The 25,368-nt window shown below is 45.0% G+C and overlaps 1 protein-coding gene across 2 annotated transcripts in view; it reads right to left on the bottom strand.

Annotated features, from left to right (window-relative positions):
* Positions 1 to 25,368, bottom strand: part of fat2 (FAT atypical cadherin 2) — a 136,355-nt gene that overhangs the window by 61,938 nt on the left and 49,049 nt on the right. For both annotated transcript variants that reach the window (XM_083914897.1, XM_083914898.1), the window contains exons 7-15: positions 16,299 to 16,438; positions 15,154 to 15,216; positions 14,544 to 14,756; positions 13,479 to 13,689; positions 8,983 to 12,653; positions 8,100 to 8,496; positions 4,923 to 5,122; positions 2,693 to 2,846; positions 1,505 to 1,738 (exon numbers count right to left, since the gene is read on the bottom strand). In XM_083914897.1, the coding sequence (XP_083771023.1) occupies positions 1,505 to 1,738; positions 2,693 to 2,846; positions 4,923 to 5,122; positions 8,100 to 8,496; positions 8,983 to 12,653; positions 13,479 to 13,689; positions 14,544 to 14,756; positions 15,154 to 15,216; positions 16,299 to 16,438 (5,283 nt within the window). The remainder of the gene's footprint in view (positions 1 to 1,504; positions 1,739 to 2,692; positions 2,847 to 4,922; positions 5,123 to 8,099; positions 8,497 to 8,982; positions 12,654 to 13,478; positions 13,690 to 14,543; positions 14,757 to 15,153; positions 15,217 to 16,298; positions 16,439 to 25,368) is intronic.

The following is a 25,368-nucleotide window of genomic DNA, read 5'->3' on the forward strand; positions in this document are numbered from 1 at the left end:
GAATGAACTGGGAATGACAGCGTGGTGGAAACTGCGAGGTAGCCACTCGCTAGTTAGCCGCCAGAAAATGAGCCGAACAGCAGGACTCTGATTGGCTGTGGTGGGTATTTTGTGTCCCTTTCCAACTATTTTCATAATTGAATTAATCGATTAGTTCATGGGTGTCAAACTGATCCAGTAAAGACTGACTGGACTTACTCAATCACCTGAACTGTCTTCACACAGTCGATTTGTTGGACCAGGTGTGTTTTTGATTGGTAGGAACGAAAACCTGCAGCCACACACACGGCCCTTTACTAGATCACTTTGACACCCATGGATTAATTGCTGCAGCCCCCGTGGTTACCACTCTGTATTAAAATTGCCCGCTCATGTTATCAATAGAGTAACTTTGTCTCTCAGTTAGCTTAGTGTTAGTGTGAACACTCCCCAAGTCCCTCGACTTCCCTAGACATAGATTACATTCGACTTATCTCCTTTTCTCTGTAAACTGAAAGTAATGTGAGTATAATCTATGTTGTTCTTGTATTTGTTTTGTCTTTTATGTTTCTTAAATGGCACTTTGTGTCTGGAAATCAAGTATAAAGTAAAGTAGAACTATTTAATGGAGGTTGACTCTGGCCAGGAAGTAACATGTTACATTACTGTGGCTCAGAGGAAGAGTGGGTCGTCCTCCATTCGAGAGATTGGCGATTCGATCCCCACCTCCCCCGGTCCACATGTCAAAGTGTCCTTGGGCAAGACACTGAACCCTGAATTGCTCACCATGCTGAGCTTGGGTGTGTAAATGTGGTGTGAATGGTTAGATTAGATTAGATGGTCTGTAGATGTCCACTGCCATCAGTGTGAATGTCTGTGTGAATGGGTGAATGTGACAAACACTGTGAAAGCGCCTTGAGTAGTCCGAAGACTAGAAAGGCGCTATATAAGTACAAGTCCATTTACCATTTACTTTGTTACTGCTAAAAGTAACGTATTACTGAAACACATTAGCCCCCAACACTGCTGGTTCGTTTCACTACTACAGAACTAAACCAGGAGCTTTTGTGAGTTCGTTTCCAGTGTATGAGAAGCCAACATGTTGATTTCTAGGAGGTTTGGCTTTATGTTTAACATGTGAGCGTGCTAACATTTGCTGACGATGCTGGATGAAAAGCTTTTTACATTTAAAATGACCTGTTGAGTAGAACGCGACGCTAATGCAGACAGGGTTAAGCGTTCAAATCCCTGAGCAGCTAATGGCACAGCTGGATGACACAGCGGAGTGGTATCAGGTGGGCGTTTCAGAACGCTAAGCTCTGTTGGGAACGGCTCAGTCTTTTATTATGTTGGGAATTATTCATACTGTACCAACACAAAGGCGAGTCTGTGCATCAGGCTTTAGTAGAGTTAAGGATCGCTGATACTGAGACCGAGGTGCTTGTTCTGACTTGACAGGAACATTATGATGCTCTCTACGGTCTAACTGTGTCGTACTCGCAGCAGCCAACATTCAAACACCCACCAATGTCTGGGTCCTTGGCGTATATGACGGCGATGGGAGTTCTGACAGTGGTGTTGTCGAACACGGTGACTTCGTAGTGGCTGGAGGAGAACTGGGGCGGGTTGTCGTTCATGTCCTGGATCGTCAGTCGGATGTCCGCCTGACACGAACGCCCCCCACCGTCCGTCGCCTTGGCCACCAGGTTGTACTCGACGTCCTTCTCCCGGTCCAGTACGGCCAGAGTATACAGCTGACCTGAAGACGGAGACAACACTGAAGCACTGAGCACTGAGTGCGTATATTGCATTTCTACTGAGGCAGTTTTTTATTTATCTGCCCTGACTGGAAAGCACTTTGGGTCAACTTCTCCTTTTTTTAAAATGTGCTATAATAAATATTATTATTAATATAAAAAAGTGACTTGACTTCACATTCAAAACCACTATTAAATAAATCATATTACAAATATGAATATTTATGTTTCCTTCAACACACTGTTTTTATTCACAGCTTCATATTTAATGTTTTGTTCCTAATTATGTCTCATTATGTCAGTAAAAAAACAACCGTACCAGCAACACAGTGAGGCTCAAATTACTTTATGAATGAAAAATAGGGGGATAACTTGATGCATTAATATGTGAGCAATACGGACATGTTGTCATTGGTCAACGTGGAGCAAATTTTGGTAGTTCAATCCATAAGAAGGGATCATAGTTTATGATATGAGGTGGTCGGAGGGGCCGTAGGCGCTGATTGGCTGCCACGCTTCCGTCAGTCTGCCCCAGGGCAGCTGTGTAGTTTACCACCACCATGTGTGTCTGTGTGAATGAAAGGAACCTGGACTCTGTAAAGCGCCTTGAGCACTGAGAAAGACGCTATTTATATAGCCATAATAATAATAGCATTCTAAAAAATATGCTTTGTCCGAAATCCTTCGGCTCACTCAAGGAGCTCCGTTAACATCTGTTGATACTGGTTGTTATCTACAACCACTCTAATATGTCAGCCAATCAGGAGGCACTGAAGACATGAGAGAAATATATTATGACAGAAATAAAGTGTGATGGATGTCAGTGAGAGAATAAAAGAAGTCTTTCCAGCACAGAGCCGGTCTGAGTGCTGATGCTATCACCAAGTCAAACACTCAGCGGCGCTCACTAAGAGGGGGCGGGCTCCTGTTTTGACCCCAAACACACGCCGTCATACCTGTCCTGTGGTCGAGATGGAACTTGTCGGCGTCGGGTCCGTGGAGGGTGTAGGAGATCTGCCCATTAGCTCCCACATCTGGGTCTGAAGCCGAAACCTTCAGCACAAACATGCTGGAGGGCGAGTTTTCCATCACCGCCTCTGTGTACACCAGCTGGAACGGGAGGGTAATAACAATAATCAGGGCCTTCCATTTCCATGGCACTTTTCTGAGTCAAGTTACGGAGCGCTCCGCAAATGATACGATCTGCTACAGCGGGCTGCAGTAAAGACCAGAACAGAGGTAGTTTAAACATTTTGGCACTGGTCGGGATCCTTTATTAGAGCTGGATCTGAAGCAATTGAACGTTACATCAAGGGTTACTGTCAAAAGTGAGAGTTTTAAAATGAGGACAGTCGTTACTCAGCCTCCATTAGTGAACAAGTGGCAGAGCGACCCCCTGATTGTAGGTTTAACACTTCAGTGCCAACTCCCTCCTGTCTACGTGTCAAAGTGCACGGGAAAGCGAACCTGAACTTGCTCCTGAATGCAGAGATACATTTATTTTAAAGGACAAATTTACTCTTTTATTTAAGTTTTTCAGGTTTGTACTGAAAAGTTCGAGGCTTCATTCATAACTTTGACATTTAAATTGTAACTCAACGTTTGAATTCTGTGTTTACTGAAGTCTACTGATTCAGATTGATCCTCTTATTCCTGCACAGTGGCAGACGAAGGTGAGGATACATAATGATCCTATTAGTATTATACTGTTTGTAGAATTAGACTCCAGTGTTGGTTGATTGTTTTCAACTGGTGTGAACAAAACATTTCCAATAACATGGAAGGATTTGATTTAAATCCCTCTTGTAAGCGTACATCGCTCACTTCACTTTCTTGTCACGGTGCAGAAGCTAAAGACACTCCAACTTCCTTTAAATAACTTGGAAAAGTCCGCCAAGTTGCTAACCTCGTGAGTCCATCCTGATCTCCTGAGCTCTGTTGTATTTCACTCACACATCCATCTGGTAACGTGCGGCGGAGAACATCAGGAGCCAAGCGACCGAACCAATCAGCGTTGGTTTTGAGGCGGATTTAAGTGTGACTCAACGAGAAGCGACTGTTGAGTGTAAACAACATGGAGGCTTCCACGGATCAGATGAGCAGCTATGGAGAAAGCCGCTCACTCACTCTTTGTTCTCTGGATCCTTCTGTTGAATCTGGACCGGGCTCCTGAAATTGGGCCTTTGATCCGTAAATTCACGTTAAACACAAAGGGAAAATCTCCTTTACCCACATGTTGTTTCCTTTCTGAGCTTTGCCTCCACGTTGTTAGCACGTCACACGCTTCAGGGATCTGATTGGTTGGTTTGACCCGTATGTTGGTGACAGACAGATGGTTTATCCAATCAGAAACCAGTATTTTCACCCCTTCCCAAAAGATCTCCAAACCAGAGTTCAGATGGATCTGCTGAGACCATGAGAATCCATCTGGAGGAGTCAGTTTAATAAATTTGCCTACATTATGGATCAGATCATGTGAGCTGCCATACCAGTATTTTACCTCTTCAGAAGCATCTAGATTAAATTTTAAGAACATTACTTTATCGTCAAAGCAAGCCTGACATTAGTTTTGTTGTTGTCTGTTCGAAACGAACGAGAGTTCAGATGTATGTGCTGAGACAATGAGAATGAATCCATCTGGAGGAGTGAGGTCACGGTGACGTTGCAGCTCAGCGCTCCAAACATCACCACATCTCTTCTGTGGAGTGCAGAGACGTTCCTCTCAGAACTGATACTGACATGTTTTGTGTTTTGTGTCGGCGCCGCAGAATAAAATATGAATGGAGAAGACTGCTGACACTGCAGAGGTGGATGTACTGTATTCAGCTATCACAGCTCCCATCCTTTATAATATATGTGCGCACATGATGGGGGGTTATAGTTTGGAGGGACTTCTAACCTGATAACATCCCATAAATGACTTCAGGATAGTAAAGTTTTTACAATACTTCACTAACACACTCCAGTGAAACTAATGGGGCTCTTTAACAGTGAAGGTTTCAGGAGGCTGCTGCATCAGTCCTTGTAAATGAAGACTTAATTTAATGAGACATTATTGGTACGAGGAGAGAATGAAATAAACGCTCTGTTAACTGTTCCCAGCAGCCACAGAGATAATTATACCGAGCACCTGCGGAGCGTCTTCTGACAATGAGAGCAGTGTGATGAGAGAGGATCACAGCTCACCTGGTCACACAGCGGGCTGTTGTCGTTGATGTCCAGCACGTGGACCTCCACGGTCACCGGAGCCTCGGACTTCCCGTCGGTGGCCGTGACCTTGAGCGTGTATCTGTCTTTGGTCTCTCTGTCCAGAGCTTCCTTCAAGATCAAACCCCACTCGCCCTCGTCCTCCTGGATGATGGCAAACTGGCCCAAAGGGTCCCCGTCTGCATGTGGGATGAAGAAGTGAGTTATTTATCTTAATTCTAAAGTATGTTTAGTTTAGTGACAACATCAAAAGGGTCGTAGCTACGTTGTAGTTGTAGAAATCATGGAGAAATATGAACAAGCAGCTCATGATCAGTTGATTTTAATGAATTGATTGACGCTAATCTCTTGTTGTAACTGTCTCTAGACAAATGTAGATAAAAATAAAGTACTGAACTGCACATTTCTAATCGACGATGAATCAATACAGGGTTCCTTTACATTTTCCATTTCACTCAAATTTTACAGACTTCTCAGAGGATTTTTCAGTCAATATTAAGCGTCTAAAACCAGTTGTTTGACGCTTATCACGTAAATAAATGGTTTTAAAATCCAACTTTTAACACGCATGTTGAATTCTGACTCTGTATGCCATTATAATGACGAGGCATGAAGCTCATTTAGGTGAATGGACGCCAAACTGAGCATTTTATTCAAGCTAAATGCTCAAAGAGTGAGATTAACAACTGTGAAGCTGTGACACTACAGACAGGAACAGTAGAGATGGACATTTAACCAGGAACTACAAAAGAAAACACAAGTCTGTGCTTCACTGGCTTTAGATGGAGTAAACACACTGTAAATACATAAATGAAATAATAATAAATGAAAATAAATCATGAATAATATGTAGACGACACGTATGAAAAAAAATCAATAAATGAGATTCGCAAGGGCTACACGGTGGGGTGGTGGTTAGCACTGTCGCCTCACAGCGAGAACGTTCCAGGTTCACATCCCAGCTGGGGCTCTTCTGTGTGGAGTTTGCATGTTCTCCCCGTGTCTGCGTGGGTTTTCTCCGGGTTCTCCCGTTTCCTCCCACAGTCCAAAGACGTGCAGGTGTTCGGTTCATTGATGACTCTAAATCACCCGTAGGTGTGAATGGTTGTCTGTCTCTGTTCGTCTCTATGTGTCCTGTGATAGACTGGCGTCCTGTCCAGGATGGACCCCGCCTCACGCCCGATGTCAGCTGGGATTCGCTCCGGCCCCCCCGCGACCCCGAAATAAGCGGTTGAAGATGAATGAATGAGAATCGAAGTCGCAGGGTAACCATGGTAACCCGGCACCATTCTACAGCCAGCTTGATTAGTTTCATATCATCTACAGGTCGGCTTTGTTGCGTTAGTAAACTTGTTTTGATTTGTAGATATTAATATATTTTATTATAGAAAGTGAGACAATAGTCTGGAAACAACACAAACATTTTTCCAAACCCTTTTTCCTTTTTCCATAATTATCCAGAAATGGAAATGACTCAAACTAAACTCCATACTTTTCCGTGCTGCGCGGGAACCTTGTCAATGATTGTTGTTATTGTTGTTCCCTTTGCACTGAAGGTGCGACAGAAGTCACATTTGTACTCTCTTTGTGATTCTCTGATTCATACAAAGTTTTTCAAATCCACAGTTTTCTGATTTAATACGCCAAAAACTTTGTGAACCACTGCCACGTTGTTCCTGATGAATAATTCAGTAATTTTGTGATTAGCATTTAGATTTTTGTTTCTGTGAGAACATTTGAACAACAGGCTGAGTCACCCAAGAACTTTGCATTTCATTGTTTATTTCTTCTCTTTCTTACAAACTTTCTTCTTGAGATGAAAACAGTTTCTCTGTTTTTTCACACGCTTGACTGGTGAGTACGACGAACACACAGCGTGCAGCATGTGCAGCGGACCGCCCGTCTGACAGGTTTTTATAGCTGGAGCTGCTACAGAAGCTTTAACCACAAGAAAGGAAACCGTTTGAATTCTTTATGGCTGTCAAAAGTTGCCACGCAGGTCTGAAGCGCTGAGCGGAGATGGTGGTTTTCTTCGGCGGTGACGAAACACTAATTGAGTTCTACATCAACAACAACCTGCAGCACCATGAGGCAGGTGTAGGTGTGTAACCCTGCTACGACTTCACAACACGCCGCGGATATTATTACTGGATACAGAAGACGTCATGTAGCAGCTGATATGAATTAATGAAGGCTGTGTGGAGTTTGCATGTTGTCCCCGTGTCTGCGCGGGTTTTCTCCGGGTTCTCCGGTTTCCTCCCACAGTCCAAAGACGTGCAGGTGTTCGGTTCATCGATGACTCTAAATCACCCGTAGGTGTGAATGGTTGTCTGTCTCTGTTCGTCTCTATGTGTCCTGTGATAGACTGGCGTCCTGTCCAGGGTGGACCCCGCCTCACGCCCGATGTCAGCTGGGATCGGCACCAGCACCCCCGCGACCCCGACAGGGACAAGAGGTTGAAGATGAATGAATGATAGCCGATTAAAAATAGCTGAAAATGTATTTTCCCTGAAGGTCCAGACTCTGACCCTGATAAAGAAAATCAAAGTGATGACTTCTGGGTGTTTGTTGTGTTGTGTGAAGCAACGCTGTCCGAGACGGACACTGAATAAGTCAAACTCTCACACACTGGTGGGAAACTTTAATATCCAACTTTTGCTTTTGTTTCTTCTTGACAACCCGGTGTCAGCGTAAGACAAACCCCCCGCATTTATAAATAATCCCAATGCAAATATCCCCCTGTACACAGTGTTGTGACAGCCGGCTCCTTTAGAAGGGTCCGGCTTTAACTGTCTGGGGTTAAAATGAAGGCTTTGCATTCATTTGTGGCTTTGTTTTTTGTTTTTAGCTGCAGGGCATCCAGTTGGTATTCCTGTCTTGTCGACTTGTCAAGCAGCTCCTCTCTGTGATTAATCTGTGGCTGAATAATACGATATCATGACTCAGCTGAGGGCGATTAACAGGGATTTCATTTCACCTCATTGTTTGGATGAATCCCACAGTATAACAAATCGTCAATGGGACGGTAATTTGGCTGATAAACACACACTCACACTGACAAACACACAGAAACATGACCACAAGTGGGTGAATAAGTGCCTCCCGAATGCGCTTTATATGCACACACACTCATAAAACACATTGAGACATACACACCTGTGATGTAACACGTCACGAGGCGGTTCTCCAGTGACACGTCGGCATCTGTGGTCGTCATGGAGACAATGACTTCACCGGGGCTGCTGTTCTCCACCACGGAGCCGCGGTACACGTCGTCCGAGAACTTTGGAGGGTTGTCGTTCTCGTCCGTCACCGTCACCTCCACGAGGACGCTGGACGACAGCTTGAGGTCGCCGCCGTGATCCGTGGCGAACACGTTGAACCTGTAAACCCTGTTCGCCTCGCAGTCCGTCTCCCGCACGGTGGTGATCCAGCCGCTCTCTCCGTCGATGGAGAAAACCTCGGCGATGTCCAACGTGGTGTCATCAGGCAGAGTCTCCAAGCTGTAGGTCACGAGACCGTTGGTGTCTGTGTCCGGGTCGTTGGCGGTCACCTGTGGGTCAAAATACGCATTTGATCAGTTTTTATTTCAAATTGGAGGGTTTGAAAGAAATTAATGACACTATCGGAACTTGATTACTGTTTTATTTTGAGTAAAGGAGAAGATTTATATCACTTTTGTCTCTAGAGAAACGGAAATAGGACTTTAAACTTAGAATCTGTGACAGTTGCTGACAAATGAAACTAAATTGAAACAAGATATAGCTGCTTGTGAATTAGCTATATAAACTAAATAAATGTTAATATCGAACTTTAGTTGGATTTCATCTTAATCAATGGTGACTTTGCTGCTAATTTGGCACCGATTTATTGACAGTTTTGTCGTTTTCTACACCAAGTTGAAGACAATCTAATATCGCAGACTTGAAATTACATTTACGAGGCTGACGTGAATGTTTTTCACACTTGACTTATACTTGTGCTGTCCACAGTGAATATCAGCTACCCTCAAGGATAAAACATCAAAAAATGTTCTCACCTGAATAACAGTGGTTCCAGCGGGCATGTTCTCAGCCAGGAAGGCCCTGTATGGGTTTGCATCAAACACCGGCTGGTTATCATTCACATCTTGGACCTGGATGCTGACCGACACCAGCGATGCAACGTCCGTCCCGTTGTGGCTCCCCTGAGCAATCACATCTATCTGGTACCATTTTGTCTTTTCATGATCGATGGTCTTCTGCAACAGCAGGGTTCCGCTTTCTTTGTCCAAGCTGAAGACTTTGTCTTTGTTGCTTTCCACAGTGTTCCCGTTCACCAGGCTGTAAATGAGGGGCATGTCAGAGTCCGCCCTCACTGAGCCTACCTCTGTCCCAACGGGGATGTCCTCTGCAGCAGAGAAGGTGTAGAGAGGCTCTGAGAACTTTGGCAGAGGAACCTCAGGAGGAACCACTTTGAGCTGAACGGGGACTGTGGAGTTATAGAAAGGCAGGCTGCCGTCACGAGCTTTGACTTTGAAGTTGAAGATCCTGTTCTCCATGCCAACAAGACTCTCTTTGACACTCACGACTCCGGTGAAAGGGTTGATCTCGATGACATCTTCGGTCGCCTCTTCGGCTTCATCTACCGTGTAGGTGACATCTGCATTTGTGCCGTCGTCTGCGTCATAAGCTATGATTTGAATGACGGGGGAGCCTTTATTCACGGTGGATTGAATTGAAACCTGGTACTGTGACGCTTTGAACTGAGGAACGTTGTCATTCTCGTCTGTGAGAATGATCTTGACCGTGCAAAAGGCCACTTTTCCGCCGCCATCTTTAGCCATAACTTTGATAGCTATGACTCTCTGGGCTGGGTTCTCTCTGTCCAACGGTTGTGTCGTAACAATCTGCCCGTCAGTGTCGATGGCAAATTTCTCATCGGCAAGTTTGTTTATGATGGTGTAGTCAATACTGCCGTATGGCCCGTCGTCGGGGTCAATGGCCGCTAATCGAATCACCCGAGTTCCTGCCTCTGCATTTTCAGCCAGCTCTGCTTCGTAGATGCTCTGCTTGAAGTGCGGACTATGCCTGTTGCTGTTTATCATGTCAATATTGACTGGTGCCGTTTTCTGAAACACACCGTCAGACACCGCCACTGTCAGGTTATAGTAAGGATCCAGATTCCTCTTACAGACATTAGAAAAGGAGATCAGTCCAGAGGATTCATTGATGTTGAAGTAGCGGCCTTTGTTTCCCGAGAGGATTTTGTACTTGAGGTTATTCGGGTCCCCTGTGTCTGGATCTGAAGCTTGGATTTTGATGACTATGTGGCCACACTTTGCCATTTCGTCCAGTGTGGCGTCATACTGGGAGCTGACAAAGTCTGGTGGGTTGTCGTTGACATCAGTGACATTTATGAAGACATGGGCTTCCAAGCTGCTAAGAGGATCCGTGCCGTTGTCAGTGGCTTCGATTTTTAAGTGAAAGTCTTTTGTGTTTTCATGGTCCAGCACCTGTTTTGTGGCAATCAACCCACTATGAGCGTCTATCTTAAAGAAATCCGTCTCGTTCCCCTCCGTTTTCACCATCTGGTAGGTGAGATCTCTATTTCTTCCAGAGTCCTTATCAGAGGCAGAGAGTTGTATCACAGAGGTGTCGATTGGGAGCCCCTCCACAATGTTCACCGTGTACGAAAGCATTGAGAAAAATGGCGCGTTATCGTTCACATCCTCTACTTCTATTTCAATGGAGGCCACAGAGAAAGCACCGGTCACAGAGTCAGTAGCGCGAACTGTCAGCACGTGCATGGTTTGACTCTCGTAGTCAAGGGGGTTGGTGACGGTCAACGCACCGGTTTTGAAATCGATGTGAAAGTGCTGTGAGGCGTTTTCCTCCTCGAGGTTGTAGATTAGTCGATAGCCTTCTGGGTTCCTGGCCTGGACGTGTAAGATGGTGGTGAACGGGGGGACGTCTTCTGGGACTTTCAGCGGATACAAAAGGGTCTGGAAAACTGGATTGGTTTGATTCCTCACTTGAATACTGAGCTGTGCCACTGTGGTGCGACTGGGCTCGCCGTCGTCTGTAGCCAAGACAGTCAACACATACTTATTCAAAGCTTCAAAGTCAAAAGGTCTTTTAAGGGACACATCGCCTACGTCAGGATCTATCCTGAAGAGGTCGTAGTCCTCCTCCAGTGAGTACATGATGGACCCATTCTCTCCTAGATCTCGGTCGATGGCGGTCGCTTGATATAAAACATCTCCTGGTTCAGACGTTTCCGAAATCATCATTGAAAAGGGTAAGTTCAGAAACTGTGGGGAGTTGTCATTGACATCATCTATAAAAACCTTGACCTGGGTGGTAGAGGTCCTAGACGGTGTTCTCATGTCTTCTACCTTCACCACGACGTCATAAACATCTTGTTCCTCTCGGTCAAAAGGGACACCGGTTGTTTCAAGAACCCCTGATGTCTGGGACACTACGAACGTTCCCATCGGGTTTACCACAGAGTATAAAAGAGGCTCATTTAAAAAACAACCCGTGGCTTTAAGTGCCACTAAAATTTGGACTGACTTGAGGTTTTCTCTAACGCTTGCTGAATACACGTTGTGCTCGAATCCAAGATCGCTGGCTGTCAGGTTTGTGACGTTTACCTTGACGGTAGCTGAGTCTTTGTAGAGGCCATCAGAGGCTTTGACAGCCAGTTGGTAAAACGGCCTGAATTCAGACGCATTGCTCACGGTGATGACTCCAGTATTGGGGTGAATTGAAAAGGCATTGTGAAGATTCCCCTCGGTGATGCTATATGAGACTGCCGAGTCGGCGTCATGGGCCGTGACACGCACAACCTCTGTATCTCTGACAGCTGGGAAGATGATGGATGGCTCGTACACTGGGGAGGTGAATTGTGGCGGACAGTCATTCAGGTCCAGGACACGAACGGTGACCTTGGCTGGCTCTGTTGCATACAGCGATGGCTCCCCAGAGTCCTTTACCTGCACGGTGAAGTGGTACTCGACCTTGGCTTCAAAGTCAACCTGTGCAATTAAAGAGATGGTGCCCATACTCGAGTCTATCTTGAAGACGTTCAGGGCCTCCGGTTCAAGGATCTCATACACCAGCAGAGAATTTGAATCTTTGTCTGCATCTAAAGCCTGGATGACCAGAGGCATGTTTCTTTCTCCCATAACCATGCTGTTGACGTGAGCTGACTCGCTTATTTGCCCAAGGTACTCCCGCTGCCTGAAAACAGGAGCGTTGTCATTCTCGTCAATCACGTAGATGTAAACGAAAGTCTTGGACGAGGCTCCGGCCGTGGTGGAAGCTGTAACTTTGAGCTTGTAGGAGGCGGACTTCTCAAAATCAAGGTGCTTTCCGGTTGAAATTAACCCAGTGTGAGGGTTGATGTGAAATGCTCCGTTAGGGTCGCCACTTTCTATCCCATAATGCACTGCAGCAGGGCTGGAGGCCGAGATGGTGACCACTGGTGTTCCAAGGCTGCTTAATTCACTGATCTCCGCTAAGTATTCATCCAAGGGGAAGGCAGGCGGGGTTTGGTCGGAGACGCGGATATGGATGTGAACAGAGCAGAGGTCACTGCGCTGAGGGAAGCCCTGGTCTGTGGCCTTTACCGTCAAGTGGAACAGGTCCTGAGGCTGAAGGTCCAACAGTTTGGACACACTGATGGAGCCCAGCTCTGGATCTATGGAGAAGATGTGGTCGATATTCCCTAGAAAGGAAAGGAAATGATGTGTTACACAAATGAGCTCCTCCAAAACGATACAATTATTTATTTTTTACATTCTCAGTGTTCATTCACAATTGGTTGACAATGTAATACGTTGTTATATAACGTAGAATAATGTTAAATATTCTTATAGCACTTCAGTCAATCTCTGCAACATTTCATCTAACTCTTGGCAAGAAGGGAAACATGTTGAAATATTCCTTTACAACAATTAAACTAAAATTCATCGGATTACTTTAAATAACAAGACTGTCTTGACTGGTTAAAAGTGGGTTTTTCTCTGCTGCAGTAAGTCGTTTTCATTCTAGTTTGAAAGTACATATTTTATTTAAAGACGAATGAACTGCTCTGGAGTCAGTTATATATGTCTATCCCACCCAGATTGGCTTTTTTCCCTTCCAGTTACAAAGGGTAAAAAAGTTTTAAAGGTTGAATCGGGGACAGTGTTAGTTGGATGTTCTTTGCCCTATAAAATACACTAAGCAGACATAATGTGTTTCACTTGATCATTTATGATCAGCGATGTCTGTCTATCTCTTCTCTAAGTTCACAAATCTCTCCGAAGGTGAAGGTGTTTCAACTTAGTGTGTGATGTTTAGTGTGTGATGCAGATAAGACAAGACGAGGAGGAGGAGGAGGAGGACTGAGCCCAAGCAGTCGACATGTCAAGGCTGTGGTTGTGCAGGGGCAGCTCCCGGCAGTCTGCAGAAGAGAAAGGTGGCGGCTCCCGGGTGCGATTATGTGCAACTGAATGAATGTACAGCATGTAAATGTGAAGCCGAAAAAAAAAAGGCCTTTGATGCTCACCGGAGTTCAGAGAGTAGCTGATGTCGGCGTTGCTGCCCATGTCCTTGTCCAGGGCCTTGACCCGGACGACTTCGGAGCCTGCAGGGGCCAGGCTGGAGATGCTGGCCTCGTAGCGGGTGCTGAGGAAGGCCGGCGAGTGGTCGTTACAGTCCTCCACTTGAACCACCACCTTCGCAAAGTTCCTCTTCACCGGGATCTCCTGGTCACGCACCTGAGGAGGAGCAAAGAAATGTGCTGTTGCAGTAAATATAAACATAAAACAAATAAATACAATAATGAAAACTGCACCAATTGTGCCGCAGTTTATGTATTTGGGTGCCCTGTTTTAAACTTACTTCCTCTTTTTTTAAGGTGCATTATATTTATCTGATGGTTGTTAAGTTGGTCTATTGTTTTAAATTGTTTCATTTGAACTTAATTAAACAGAGTCAGTGTCAAATGACAACCGTGTATCTCCTCATTTGACTTTTTTGGGAAGGATGCAGAATTTATTTATAGGCTGTAAAAACGATCTTCTTACGCTAAATAAATCATTTATGAAACTACTGAAATGACTGAAAATGTCTTTCGGCAGACTTGTATTCATTCATGCATGAACTGTGCCATCGGAAAAAAACTTTTTTAAACAATTGTTAGGATAGTCTGCTCTTTATTTACTATATTCAATATATTTAACTCAACTACCGCCGGTTTGAAGCAGGCTTGTATAATTCTAAATCCTTCTGTTTAAGAAGTATAACTGGTCATAATTTAGTATAAAGTCTCCTATTAATCTGCTGTTTGCCCTTTTAAAGTTACTGTATTACACGCTGTTAATAGAAACTCAACACTTCCTGTATCTGTTTTCAAATTAAAAGCACTACGGGACTAACCTGACAGGGCCAGGTTACTATAGAACAATAATAGTGTTGAAAACAACATGATTATTGTGTTTAATTTATCACATTTTACCAGGAGTTTATTAACCCGGTGTCAATCAAAACTGAGCATGAGCACCTTTGTAAAGGCAGAACTTATGTCTGACTTTGATTTTACTGTACTCTACTGAGATGACTGTGTCATTACCATGACGATGAGCGTATGAACCGAGATCTTCTCGTAGTCGAGCGTCTCCGTCATCACCAGGACTCCACTCTTTGGGTCCAGGTGGAAGAGCTTGGTGCTGTCTGGGTGCAGGCTGCTGTGGATGGAGTACACCAGCTTACTGTTGGTGTCGGCGTCCTGCGCGCTGATCTGCAGGATGTCCTTCCACGGGGCGGTGTCCTCAGGAACCATGACCTGGATGACCCGCAGAGAACAGAAGAGGCAATGGGTGAAAATGTTTCCGTGTAATAAAAAAAGAAAAAGAGGAAAAGACAGAGGTTGGAAAATATGGGAAAAGAAACTGAATAACTAAACTTTTAGCAGACATCTTTCATGTCGTTGGGCGTTCATTCTTTTCCACTTGAGGTTAGTTACCTTGGATCATTTTGTTGTGTAAATCCCTTTGAAAAACACACTTTCGTTCTCGTGATTACACAGGGCGAACGGCGCTCTGCAGCCTTCACACCTGGCTGCATCTCTGACACCCATAATTATGTGTAAAGAATGTCCTTTTGGGTGTTAGAGCTGTGCTAAGTCTCCTGTGATCTCTGCTTTTCAAATGGAAATCTGCCAGGTTTTCCTCGACTCTCACCTTGTACAGCGGCTTCAGGAAGACGGGCCGATGCTCGTTCATGTCCAGCACACGGATGTAGGCCTGCGGTTTAAGGGTGGAACACACAGAGGGTTTGAGAAAATGGATGCTCAGCCTGAACAACGTTAAATATGGAAAGCAGCGGTTTCAAAGCTGCTTCGCATGCAGCACCTGAGCCGTCACTGCTGCCTGCAGATTATCAAACTCAAATCAGTACAAAGATGAGATTTTTGGATGTTTGATGTCTATAAAGTAGATATGATGATGTGTATTTGTGCTGTGTTGGGGTCATAATTGAGGATTCCTCATTTCCTAGACGGAAAAACAGAAACAAAAGGCCTTTTTCAGTCGTTTCCTAACCAGCACCAGGAGGATTTAAAGGATTCGCATTAATATTTTTACATTTCTGCCATTCTGATTTATTTAAACCTTCATATAAAAGGATTTCCCGGCCATTCTTTTCTTATTTCCTGGGACAGATGCATCGTTTTTTCCTTCCTAAAAGCCTTTAGGCCTACACACGAGCGGTGTGACGAATAAATGACGATGAATGACGCGGAATATAACGCGTCAAAACTATTCCCACTGGCAGCGAGGTGGATTAGCAACAGTTGTTTAATTGATCAGAGGAGACATGACGTTTATCTGTGAAGATATCAAGGTGAATGCACAGTAGCTACAGTTTGCCATTCGAGCACAAATAAACGCTGCAGCTCCTCCAGATTAGCGGAGGTGTCCAGCGTCTAGTTTCCCGGCTGCTCCAGAGAGAGCATCGCCGGAAGGAGTAGATCAAGGATAAAGGGGTAATTAAGTTTGACGTCTGATATCAGGATTATGAGGTCTTGTGTTTGACTTCAGAGCCGCTGTGTTGTTGTTGTTTTGTAATCCTCACAAGTATACAACACAATGTGATTGGGTGATGTCTTCATTCAACATGTGAAAGCTCTGACAAATCGACCTTGATCCTGAAAATTAAAACGCTTTCCCCCCGTGCAATAACTGCGTTCTGTGCTCATGATTAAGAAAAACACTTTGAAAAAAAACATATGTACGTGCAAATAATGCAAAACACTCCCCTGGTGTGTAAAGGCTTTTACGTTTTTGCAAATATGAAAGTCTTCTGTGTTTGGGTTCACGTCTCTGACCTGCGTGGTGGCGCTGTGGTGGCCATCGGTGACCCGCACCGTCATGTTGTAGTTGGAGCGTCGTGCCGCGTCGAGCCGGCGGGCGATGGAGATGGTTCCCGTGTTCCTCTGGATGTCAAAGTCCTTTTCATCGTCACCACCTGAGAGAGAGAGACAGACAGACAGAGAGGAAGGTGAGGACAGACAGGTGAGGGAGAAAGACAGAGAGGTTTATTCCATCAGGCGTTACAGTACGTCAGGTGTAATGTCTCACACCGTGTGTCAGACTCTGCTGGTCTGATTTTGACCGGTTGCAGGAACGATGCATCTTGACAGCATGTGAAGTATTGCAGTGATTTCCCAGTGGGCGGCGCTGTAAGTAATGATCCACTTTCTAACTCTGAAAGGCCCAAAACTCTGTTCACACCCGTCCAATTGTGAAGGAACTTTGGGGAAAATGCATTTTAGACCACAGCCAGTTATGTATCATATGCATAACACAGTCAATTATGCAGCAGATGTTGTCTTTAATTGTAAAACGACGTGAGGGGACAAACAGGGCAGCGTCAAAAAATAAAAAGAACATAAAGCTTTCTGATGAACTCATCCTGTAGGACTCACTAAATCAAATCTGAATGCAAGAAGAGTCGCTTCGTTAAAGTCAACACAGTTTGTTCTCAAAAAGGTTTTTGTTGAGCAGTAATGCGGCTGAAATACTGACTCATGAGGGGAACGCTGGGTAATTTACTATTCTCTTGATGTATGCGGGGTGACGGCTGACATCTCATTGTGTTTTATCAAAAATATGCCCCAAATATGTTTTATCCTATTGGACCAGACCCCTGTAAGAGGTCATTTTGTTTATGTTACACTGTGGTTTTGAGTGTGTCTCTCTCTCTCTCTCTCTCTCTCTCTCTCTCTCTCTCTCTCTCTCTCTCTCTCTCTCTCTCTCTCTCTCTCTCTCTCTCTCTCTCTCTCTCTCTCTCTCTCTCTCTCTCTCTCTCTCTCTCTCTCTCTCTCTCTCTCTCTCTCTCTCTCTCTCTCTCTCTCTCTCTCTCTCTCTCTCTCTCTCTCTCTCTCTCTCTCTCTCTCTCTCTCTCTCTCTCTCTCTCTCTCTCTCTCTCTCTCTCTTCTCCTCTCTCTCTCTCTCTCTCTCTCTCTCTCTCTCTCTCATTTGTTTTTTCATTGCTGATATTTTTTATGTTATGCTTTTTCTTCTACGTTTCCTGTTTGAAAGGAAAAATCTATAAACACATAGTTAAAAACAAAACTGCACAGCTGTGGAGGAGACTGAATAGGACAGAGGAAGTATAGGCCGCCACTAAATTCACCAATAACTAATTCACCTGTACGGTCTATGACTTCATATACGGTATCATTGTAACGCTTGACCATCACCTACCATGTGTGATCATGTTTGTTCAGGAGGTTTGATGCAAAACACTAGATTTAGTTATGGCAGAAGGTAAAAAAGCCACCGAGAGCCAGCGACTCCAGTGACCTTGACCTTTGACCTTCACCCTTGAGTCCACAAGGACATTTGAAGACATTCCCTTGAGGCGTTCCTGAAGTATCACATTCATGAGGACAGGACGGACAACACGAAAACAATCGAGAGAAAAACAGAGAGGAATAAGATTTTTGATGCCTTCATATGAATCCATCCATCACAGCTGGACATTTTGATGGCCTCTTATTTACAGACAGAGCGGAGAAACCAACTGAGACACCCCGGCCCTCCAACACTACAGCAGCAAAGCTGTCTGTCTGACCACCTGTCTGTCTCTCTGTCTGTTGCTAAGAGAAGAGAGAGAGAGTTTCTCTTCAACCTCGACTGTTTCTCGTCCCTGCCCTGCTGTCACGACGGCAGAGGAAGGCAGTTTAAGGGTGAATGAGTTAGGGCACACTCACACTGTTCATACCGTGCCCAAGACTTTCATGGCTAAAGTCTAGTTTGTTTGAGCAACCGTACTGTGCCTAAGAGCGGCACACTTGCCGGCCACGTCCCGTTTGGGAGAGGTCGGCTTTAGTAAAGCACGTTTGCACACGTACGAGCACGAGCGTGCGCACGTGTACGAGCCCTATGGTGGTTCTGACGTCATTTCCTGTGCGTCTGTTGGGACGTAGAAAAGAAGGAGGGACCATGCGCGGACATTTAAAACAATGGCGGCGAAAGGTTCACGTTGGTGTGATGCGGAGATGGAGTGTTTACTGCAGATTTGGTCGATGAAAAGATTCAAAAACAGTCGCGACAAGACGCACAAAAATTCCGCGGCCTACGGAAAGATCTGGAAACAAAGCCACGCATCGCCATGACGTCATCAATGCGTGTGACGTGTTACGGCGTGATGACGTATAGGCAGCAAGAAGCATTCTCCGAGGCCCAGGTAGTGTGAGTACAAACAGGCCTGGAGGGGGGGACAAGGACCCTAAAGCACGGGGCACGATACACAGATTTAAAACGAGCGGTGGAGTTTGTGAACAGTGGTGAGACGCTCCTTATGCTGCAGCTATAAGGATCAACTTCACAGGCAGTAATGCGTCGTCGTGGCACTAATGCGCCATAAAAATGCAGCAGAGCACCAATAAAAACTTTCCTTTGTGAAAGTTTTTGGAAATGTTTTATACATGTTTTAATTGGAACCGGTTTTATTCCGTACATTTATCCGTTTTAGTGGCTTTACTGTGTCTGCGCTCATATCCTTTGGTCGTATTCCCATTTGCTCCCCGTAAATCCTGCGGTAACATTGATAGGAAACTGAAAATATTACTCTATGATAATAAAAGAGGAGAAGAAGACTATTAGTGCATTTAAAGAATTCACTTTCAAGTAATGACGATAAAGACTCAAGCAAACGAGCCCGATGGAAACTGGAGATTTAAGACAAAAGGGCCGTCAACAGCGAGAACGACAACGGTGCGAGCGCCCACACTGATGAATCATCACGCTGTGTAAACGGCGGCGCTGAGCACACCCCGCACACTCCAGCTGTGTCAGAGTCCCTGGAAGACAAACTTTGTAATACAGTTTTGAATTTACCTCAAACGTTTCTGCACTCTTTTGTTAATAATTTAAATATCTAAGATAAGCACATGTGGCTGACTTATCTAGAAATCTGTATGTTTGTCAGACTTTACGGATACATGCGATGCATCCTGGTGCGAAACACCAAACGGTTCGTACGTAATGATAACTTCACATCATCCGAGACATATCCTGGCTTTTGAAAAGCTTCTCTGTTCTTGTTGCCGCCAATTAAATGAAAACTCCAGGTGTTCAAGTGTATTTCATATGCACCGCTCTCTGTTCTCTACTTTATCTATGCTGCTTTATTCCAGCGCCGCCTGCATTCATGATTGTTTTTCTCCTCTCCTCCACCTCCTCCTAATTTAAAAACATACCGTGTTTTAAATCTGCAGAAACACTGACTCACTCAGCCCCTCTGCCTCTTTGTTTCACTCCCTTGCTTCGTCCAACCTCTCTTCCTTCCCTTTCTTTCCATTTTTCACTCTTATTCCCGAACACCTTTGATTTTTCTCGCTTCATGTCTTTCTTCTTTCTCTCTCTCTCTCTCTCTCTCTCTCTCTCAGCAGGTTGTGTGTACCTAGGTGAGAAAGGTAAACCTCATGCCTGCTCAGCCAGATGGTGTTTATTAAGATATCCACCTTGTGAAGGGCTACTCACACGCACACACACACTAACACACACACGTACCTTTGCATGTTTCTAATACTGTAAGTGTAAATTCAGGGCACTCTGTTGACACTTCATTTGAATCTAAATCATTTTTGCATTTATGTGAAAAGAGAAGTGGAATAAAGCACTAATAAATGCGTCTTATTTCCACCTCCTACTCTTTCTTACATTAAACACACATGCACACACTCTGTTCTTGATCGATGGATAATTGGGTCATCCCGAGGTCCATTTCTGTCAGTTACTCCATAATGACTGAGGTGAAATACTGCAGACTAAGCAGCCGCATCGACAGCTCTGTTGAGCTGATTTAGATTTCCAAATCCTCAGATTGACTTCCTGTAAGACACACACAGGCGCCCGTGGAGCCTTTCACCAGAGCCGGCATCACTCAGACGCTCAGCGCTGGCTGTCGTCTCAGCACGGAGATATATGGGAAGATATACTGTGGAGGCATTTTTCACTTTACTGATCATTTCCAGGAACATGTGATGCTCCTGCCATGGTTGGAGGTTCCATTCCCTCTGGGGCCAGCCATGCAAAAAATAAATTTCCCTCTTGGTACCGGGAGGAAAATGTCAAAATCCACAAAACAAAACGGATCCTGTATGCAGGAATTTCACTGACATTTCCATCCATCTATTCCTCTATCCATCTTCCGGACGTTTAACTGGGTCAGGGCCACGACGGCAAGAGAAGCTTCGAGCCCATCAGTCATTTAACTGGCCATCCATGACTTTCCCCCTCAGCACTGGCTCATGTGTAGCGTAATATCACATCACATGCAGAGCAGAAGGCCAGGAGTTCAAGGTGGGATAGGTTTGATTCTTCTCTCATTTATTTTCATTTCCCAGAAGCAGCAGCAGGGAAAGCTGTGATCAACCTGCTGTAAACTACCTGCTGAGCCCCAAACAGCAGCCAGTCACACATGCTCTGCAACCTCTGAACTTACCTGGACATTGCCCAGAGGAGCCGTACGCGAGGACGCAAAGGTCCGACTCTGCCAGCTACCCTGGTAAAAAGACTGCTTAATAATGTTTGAGTGAGCCCATGTGTGAATACAGTCAGTGGGCATTAAGAAAGATTTACACAAAGACGACGATGGAGAATGTCTAACTGGAGAGAAAACGAGATTCGAGAACTTCTGTCAGTAAAGGCAGACGCCAAAGTGCTCAGACAAATTCAAGGAATGTTTATGACCAAATTGGAGCATCTAGCGGCTAAAGAGGCAAAGGTTTTTCCTCAGGAGTTAATGGAAAAAGGGCGGTGACTAGTGGCCCGTCTAAGGTACGGTTTCTAACACAGAGCAAATTCCAAAGGTGGCTCAGTTGTGCACAAAACTGATAGAGATTGGAGGAAGTATTTGGTTGACTTCCCAGCTCAGGCAGACGGGGAGATACAGTAACATGTCTGTTGTTTACAGCTCTACGTCTGTATAGTTGGTCCTTTTTTCCACTTTTGGGGCGGACTGAACAAATGTTACAGTGGTAAAATTTGCACACAATGATGAACACATGTTTACAGTTCTGCACTTTGGATTTAGTCATCCTAAGGATTTGGGCAGTTTTTCAAGCCTTTTATGGACAGGACAGACAGGAAATGGGGTGAGAGAGAGAGAGAGAGAGAGAGAGACATGCAGCAAAGCGCCACAGGCCAGAGTCGAACCTGTGTCGCTGCCTCAAGGACCTTTAGCCTCTTTACACGGGGCGACTGCTCTAACCACTGTGCCAGGGGCCGCCCCAAATCATAAGGATTTAAGTGACCTGACCTTTACCACCACCAATAAAGCCAAATACCAAATTCTTTCTTTCTTCACGTCAAAAATCTGATTTTTTTTGGCTCCTACAGGAACACTGCAGCCTTTACTGCTTTCTGAGGGGGGATGTTGTCAAGTATTTTTACATAGACCCAACAATTCCTCCGTAGAGTACTACTGTATACTGGGCTATACAAATAAATCTGACCTGACTGAAACACCATAGAGGATGAGTGCGTGAGATGATTGAATAAAATGGATTTTGAACAAGATATGCGTCTGGATTGATATGTTGATAGTAAAAGGTTCAAACTTTGCAGACGGCAGACCTTCCCTTCAGGGCAAGAATGGGATGACCATGAAACAGATGTCCTCTCCTGCTGCAACTTCCTCCAGTAATTGCTCCGAGGCATAAGAAGGTTCCTTGTCTCAGCTTGTTCTGTGTCTGCCTCGGGGTCTCCTCCAGGTACCTGACCTGCCTCAACAGCTCTGCTCATGTTGTCCTCAGCCCCGTACACAGAGCATCAGGTCACCTCTCCTGCAGAGAGGACGCCACTTTATCTTCTTTGTTTAGCATTCATCCTTTCAAGTCACTGCTCAGAGGTGAAGGGTCAGAAATGAAGATCGATCAATTGATTCTTTCCTCTGACACTCTCGCTCTCTCTCTGACCCCTCTGTGCAGCGCAGTTACAGTAACTTCTACCGAGGTGCAGCCAACGGTAAAACTTCATGGACGGGGCACAAACTCTGGCTCAGTTTGACAATGAGTATGATAACCACAGTCACACAACAAGCGTAGGCTGTGGACACCACATCCATGGAGGACACGTGTAGTTAGGAAGACGGGATGGTGTGGATGGCGTAAGGGGCGAAGAGAAGTGGCAAAGGACGGGAAAAAAAAGTCTGGGATCATTTCAAGCTGAAACTAAAGGGAAACTTATCTCATCACAAAGTATCCAGTCGACACAAGGTAACATGAAAGACGGTGCACAGTGAAGCTCACCACAAGTCAGACATGGCAGACTTGCATGAGGTAAAGGCACTAAACAGGTTTAGTTCTGTGGCAGATTTTATTGTAGGCAATTTAAGCAATAAAAGGGTTGCTTTCTAAAAAGGAAATAGACAGTTGTTTATTTAAAGAGAGCTGTCTAAATGTTCTCTTTTGTGTATTCACTATTGCTCTTTAATCAAGCCAAAGCATCCCCTATCATATAACTGGATTCATCGATGGAATAACCGGTAACATACTCCGATAGCTGCAGCGAGGTATGTCGATATTAACTGGTTTCGCCATAACCGCAGTTACATAATGTCACATAATGTAAGAATTGTAGAAGCTACTATATCTTGTGAGTCACCTTGTTTGTGTGTGCGGTGAAATCTCCTCACGAGTCACATTACAAGTGCGTGAGAGCGCCCGGTTTGTTTGTGTGTGGGAGAGTTGTCAAGCGTTGAGAAGAAGAGCTGTAAAAATGTCAAAGGGAGCTGACATTCCAGCCTTATATCTGCCAAAAAAGCGCCTTAAATCATCATGTTGGATATCTGCAAAATGAGCAGGGAGTTGTTGGAGAAGAAGGATATCGACTTTGCAAACAGTGACTGCAAAGGGTCCAACACTTCACCCGGCCCTTTATGCTCAAGTCAAGATGAAACAAAGCTGAACGAGTGAATGTAACGTTACTCAGCTGGACCGGACCACTTTAAACTGGGCTGGAGGAGTCCATGCGTTCCTGTACTTGCATGGATATGAAGCAGTTACACGGCTGCAACTCCAGTTTTATGTGCTGAACCCTCTATTTTCAATAGAAGCTTAGGCTGACGTGTTTTATGTGCAGGACTGGGAGCAATAATAAATTCCCTGATTAATAATCCTGATGTTTCCTCTGACAACAATCATGAGATCAAAATCTCATATCTTGACATCCCCTGGTTGCAGCTCTAGTGTTAATTAGTGAGCTTTAGAAGTGCTGGCAGGCAGATTATGTTACCTTTAGATAGAGCCAGGCTTAGTTTATCAGTTTCCTCTAAGCTAAGCTAAACGGCTATTATCGATAATCTTATCTAACTCTAGAAAAGAAAGAAAATAATTGCTATAATTCCTATTTCCATGCAAGCACTTTCATTCTCATTGTGTCCACGTCCACGCTGCTGGATTCAGACCCAGAGACGTCTGAACTCATTCCACTCAGAGCAGATGCTCAACCCTCCCCTGCAGAGGATGAACCTCTTCCTCCAGCAGAGAGCCACGGCCTCAGACCTGCAGGTGCTGACCCTCATCCTGTCCACATCACACCCAGCTGGGACCCGCTCCAGCACACAGATCACAGTCCAGTGAAGCCGGAAGAGACGCTGCATCCGTCCTGCACTTTGATACCCTGTGCTTCGTTTCTCGTTTCCACGCGGCTCTAAATGCGGCGTGTCGCTCTTGTGCGGAGTCGGAAGGAGCTGTTTGAGTTATTTTGACAGCGAGGGAAGTCTTCATTTGTCTCTCAGAGCTATCTCACGGCCAGAGAGGCTCGATAGGTATCTGGGTTCTGCTGCTGGAGGAGGAGGAAGGTAAAGTGGAGCGGTAAACGCCTGATGGTATCTGCATGGGAGAGGAGTCCTGTGACACAACAACATTCCCTCATCTGCCAACGAGATGAGGGTCAGTGATACACGTCTGTGGGGCAGACTGGGGTGGAGTAAGAATTCAAATTTAAATACAGCAGCCGTTCTCCGGTCGCATCCAAATGGCAAGGAAAAACGCAGGGTGAAGAGGAGAAGAGGAGACAGGGGAGGAGGTTGATCTGACGGTTGACGGGCCCTGTGATGATTACTGAGTCGTGTTGGCAGACCGCACAGGTAGAAAAATGCTGCGCAATTATCCAACACTAACACAGAGCTGTCACAGCCACTGCCAAATACATTCACAGGCCCAGAGAGCCCTGTATAGACCTGGACCAGGAACAACATTATACTATAAGAGAAGAAGAAGAACTATTACTTTATTAATCCCGCAAGGGGAAATTTTTTCACTCAGTTGTTATACAGGTTACCCACACACACACACACACACACACACACACACACACACACACACACACACACACACACACACACACACACACACACACACACACACACACACACACACACACACACACACACACACACACACACACACACACACACACACACACACACACACACACACACAGGCCCGAAATACACACACATGCACAAACAGGACCTATATACATGCAATTAATGGAGAGATGTCAGAGCGAGGGGGCTGCCAACGGATCGGCGCCCCGAGCAGTTGGGGGTTCGGTGCCTTGCTCAACAACAACTCAGCAGTGCCCAGGAGATGAACTGGCACCTCTCCAGCCACCTCTCAAGTCACCTATGGACTGAGCTACTGCTGCCAATAATATAGAATTAATAATATTATGTTATAATAAGGCGTGCATATACATGTTTTCAATAACTTAATATGTTAATATAATTTCACATATTTAGAGTGTTTTATTGTCATTTACAAACTATTTGGTATTAACTGCAGCAGATTGTACATATGTAAACATATATTATTCTGTATTCATTATTTCTATTCATTGTTATAATTTATCTGTAATAATTTGTAAATTTTTTCTATT

The sequence above is a fragment of the Echiichthys vipera genome (genome assembly GCF_963691815.1).
Source record: "Echiichthys vipera genome assembly, chromosome: 6".
Classification (NCBI taxonomy): Eukaryota; Metazoa; Chordata; class Actinopteri; order Perciformes; family Trachinidae; genus Echiichthys; species Echiichthys vipera.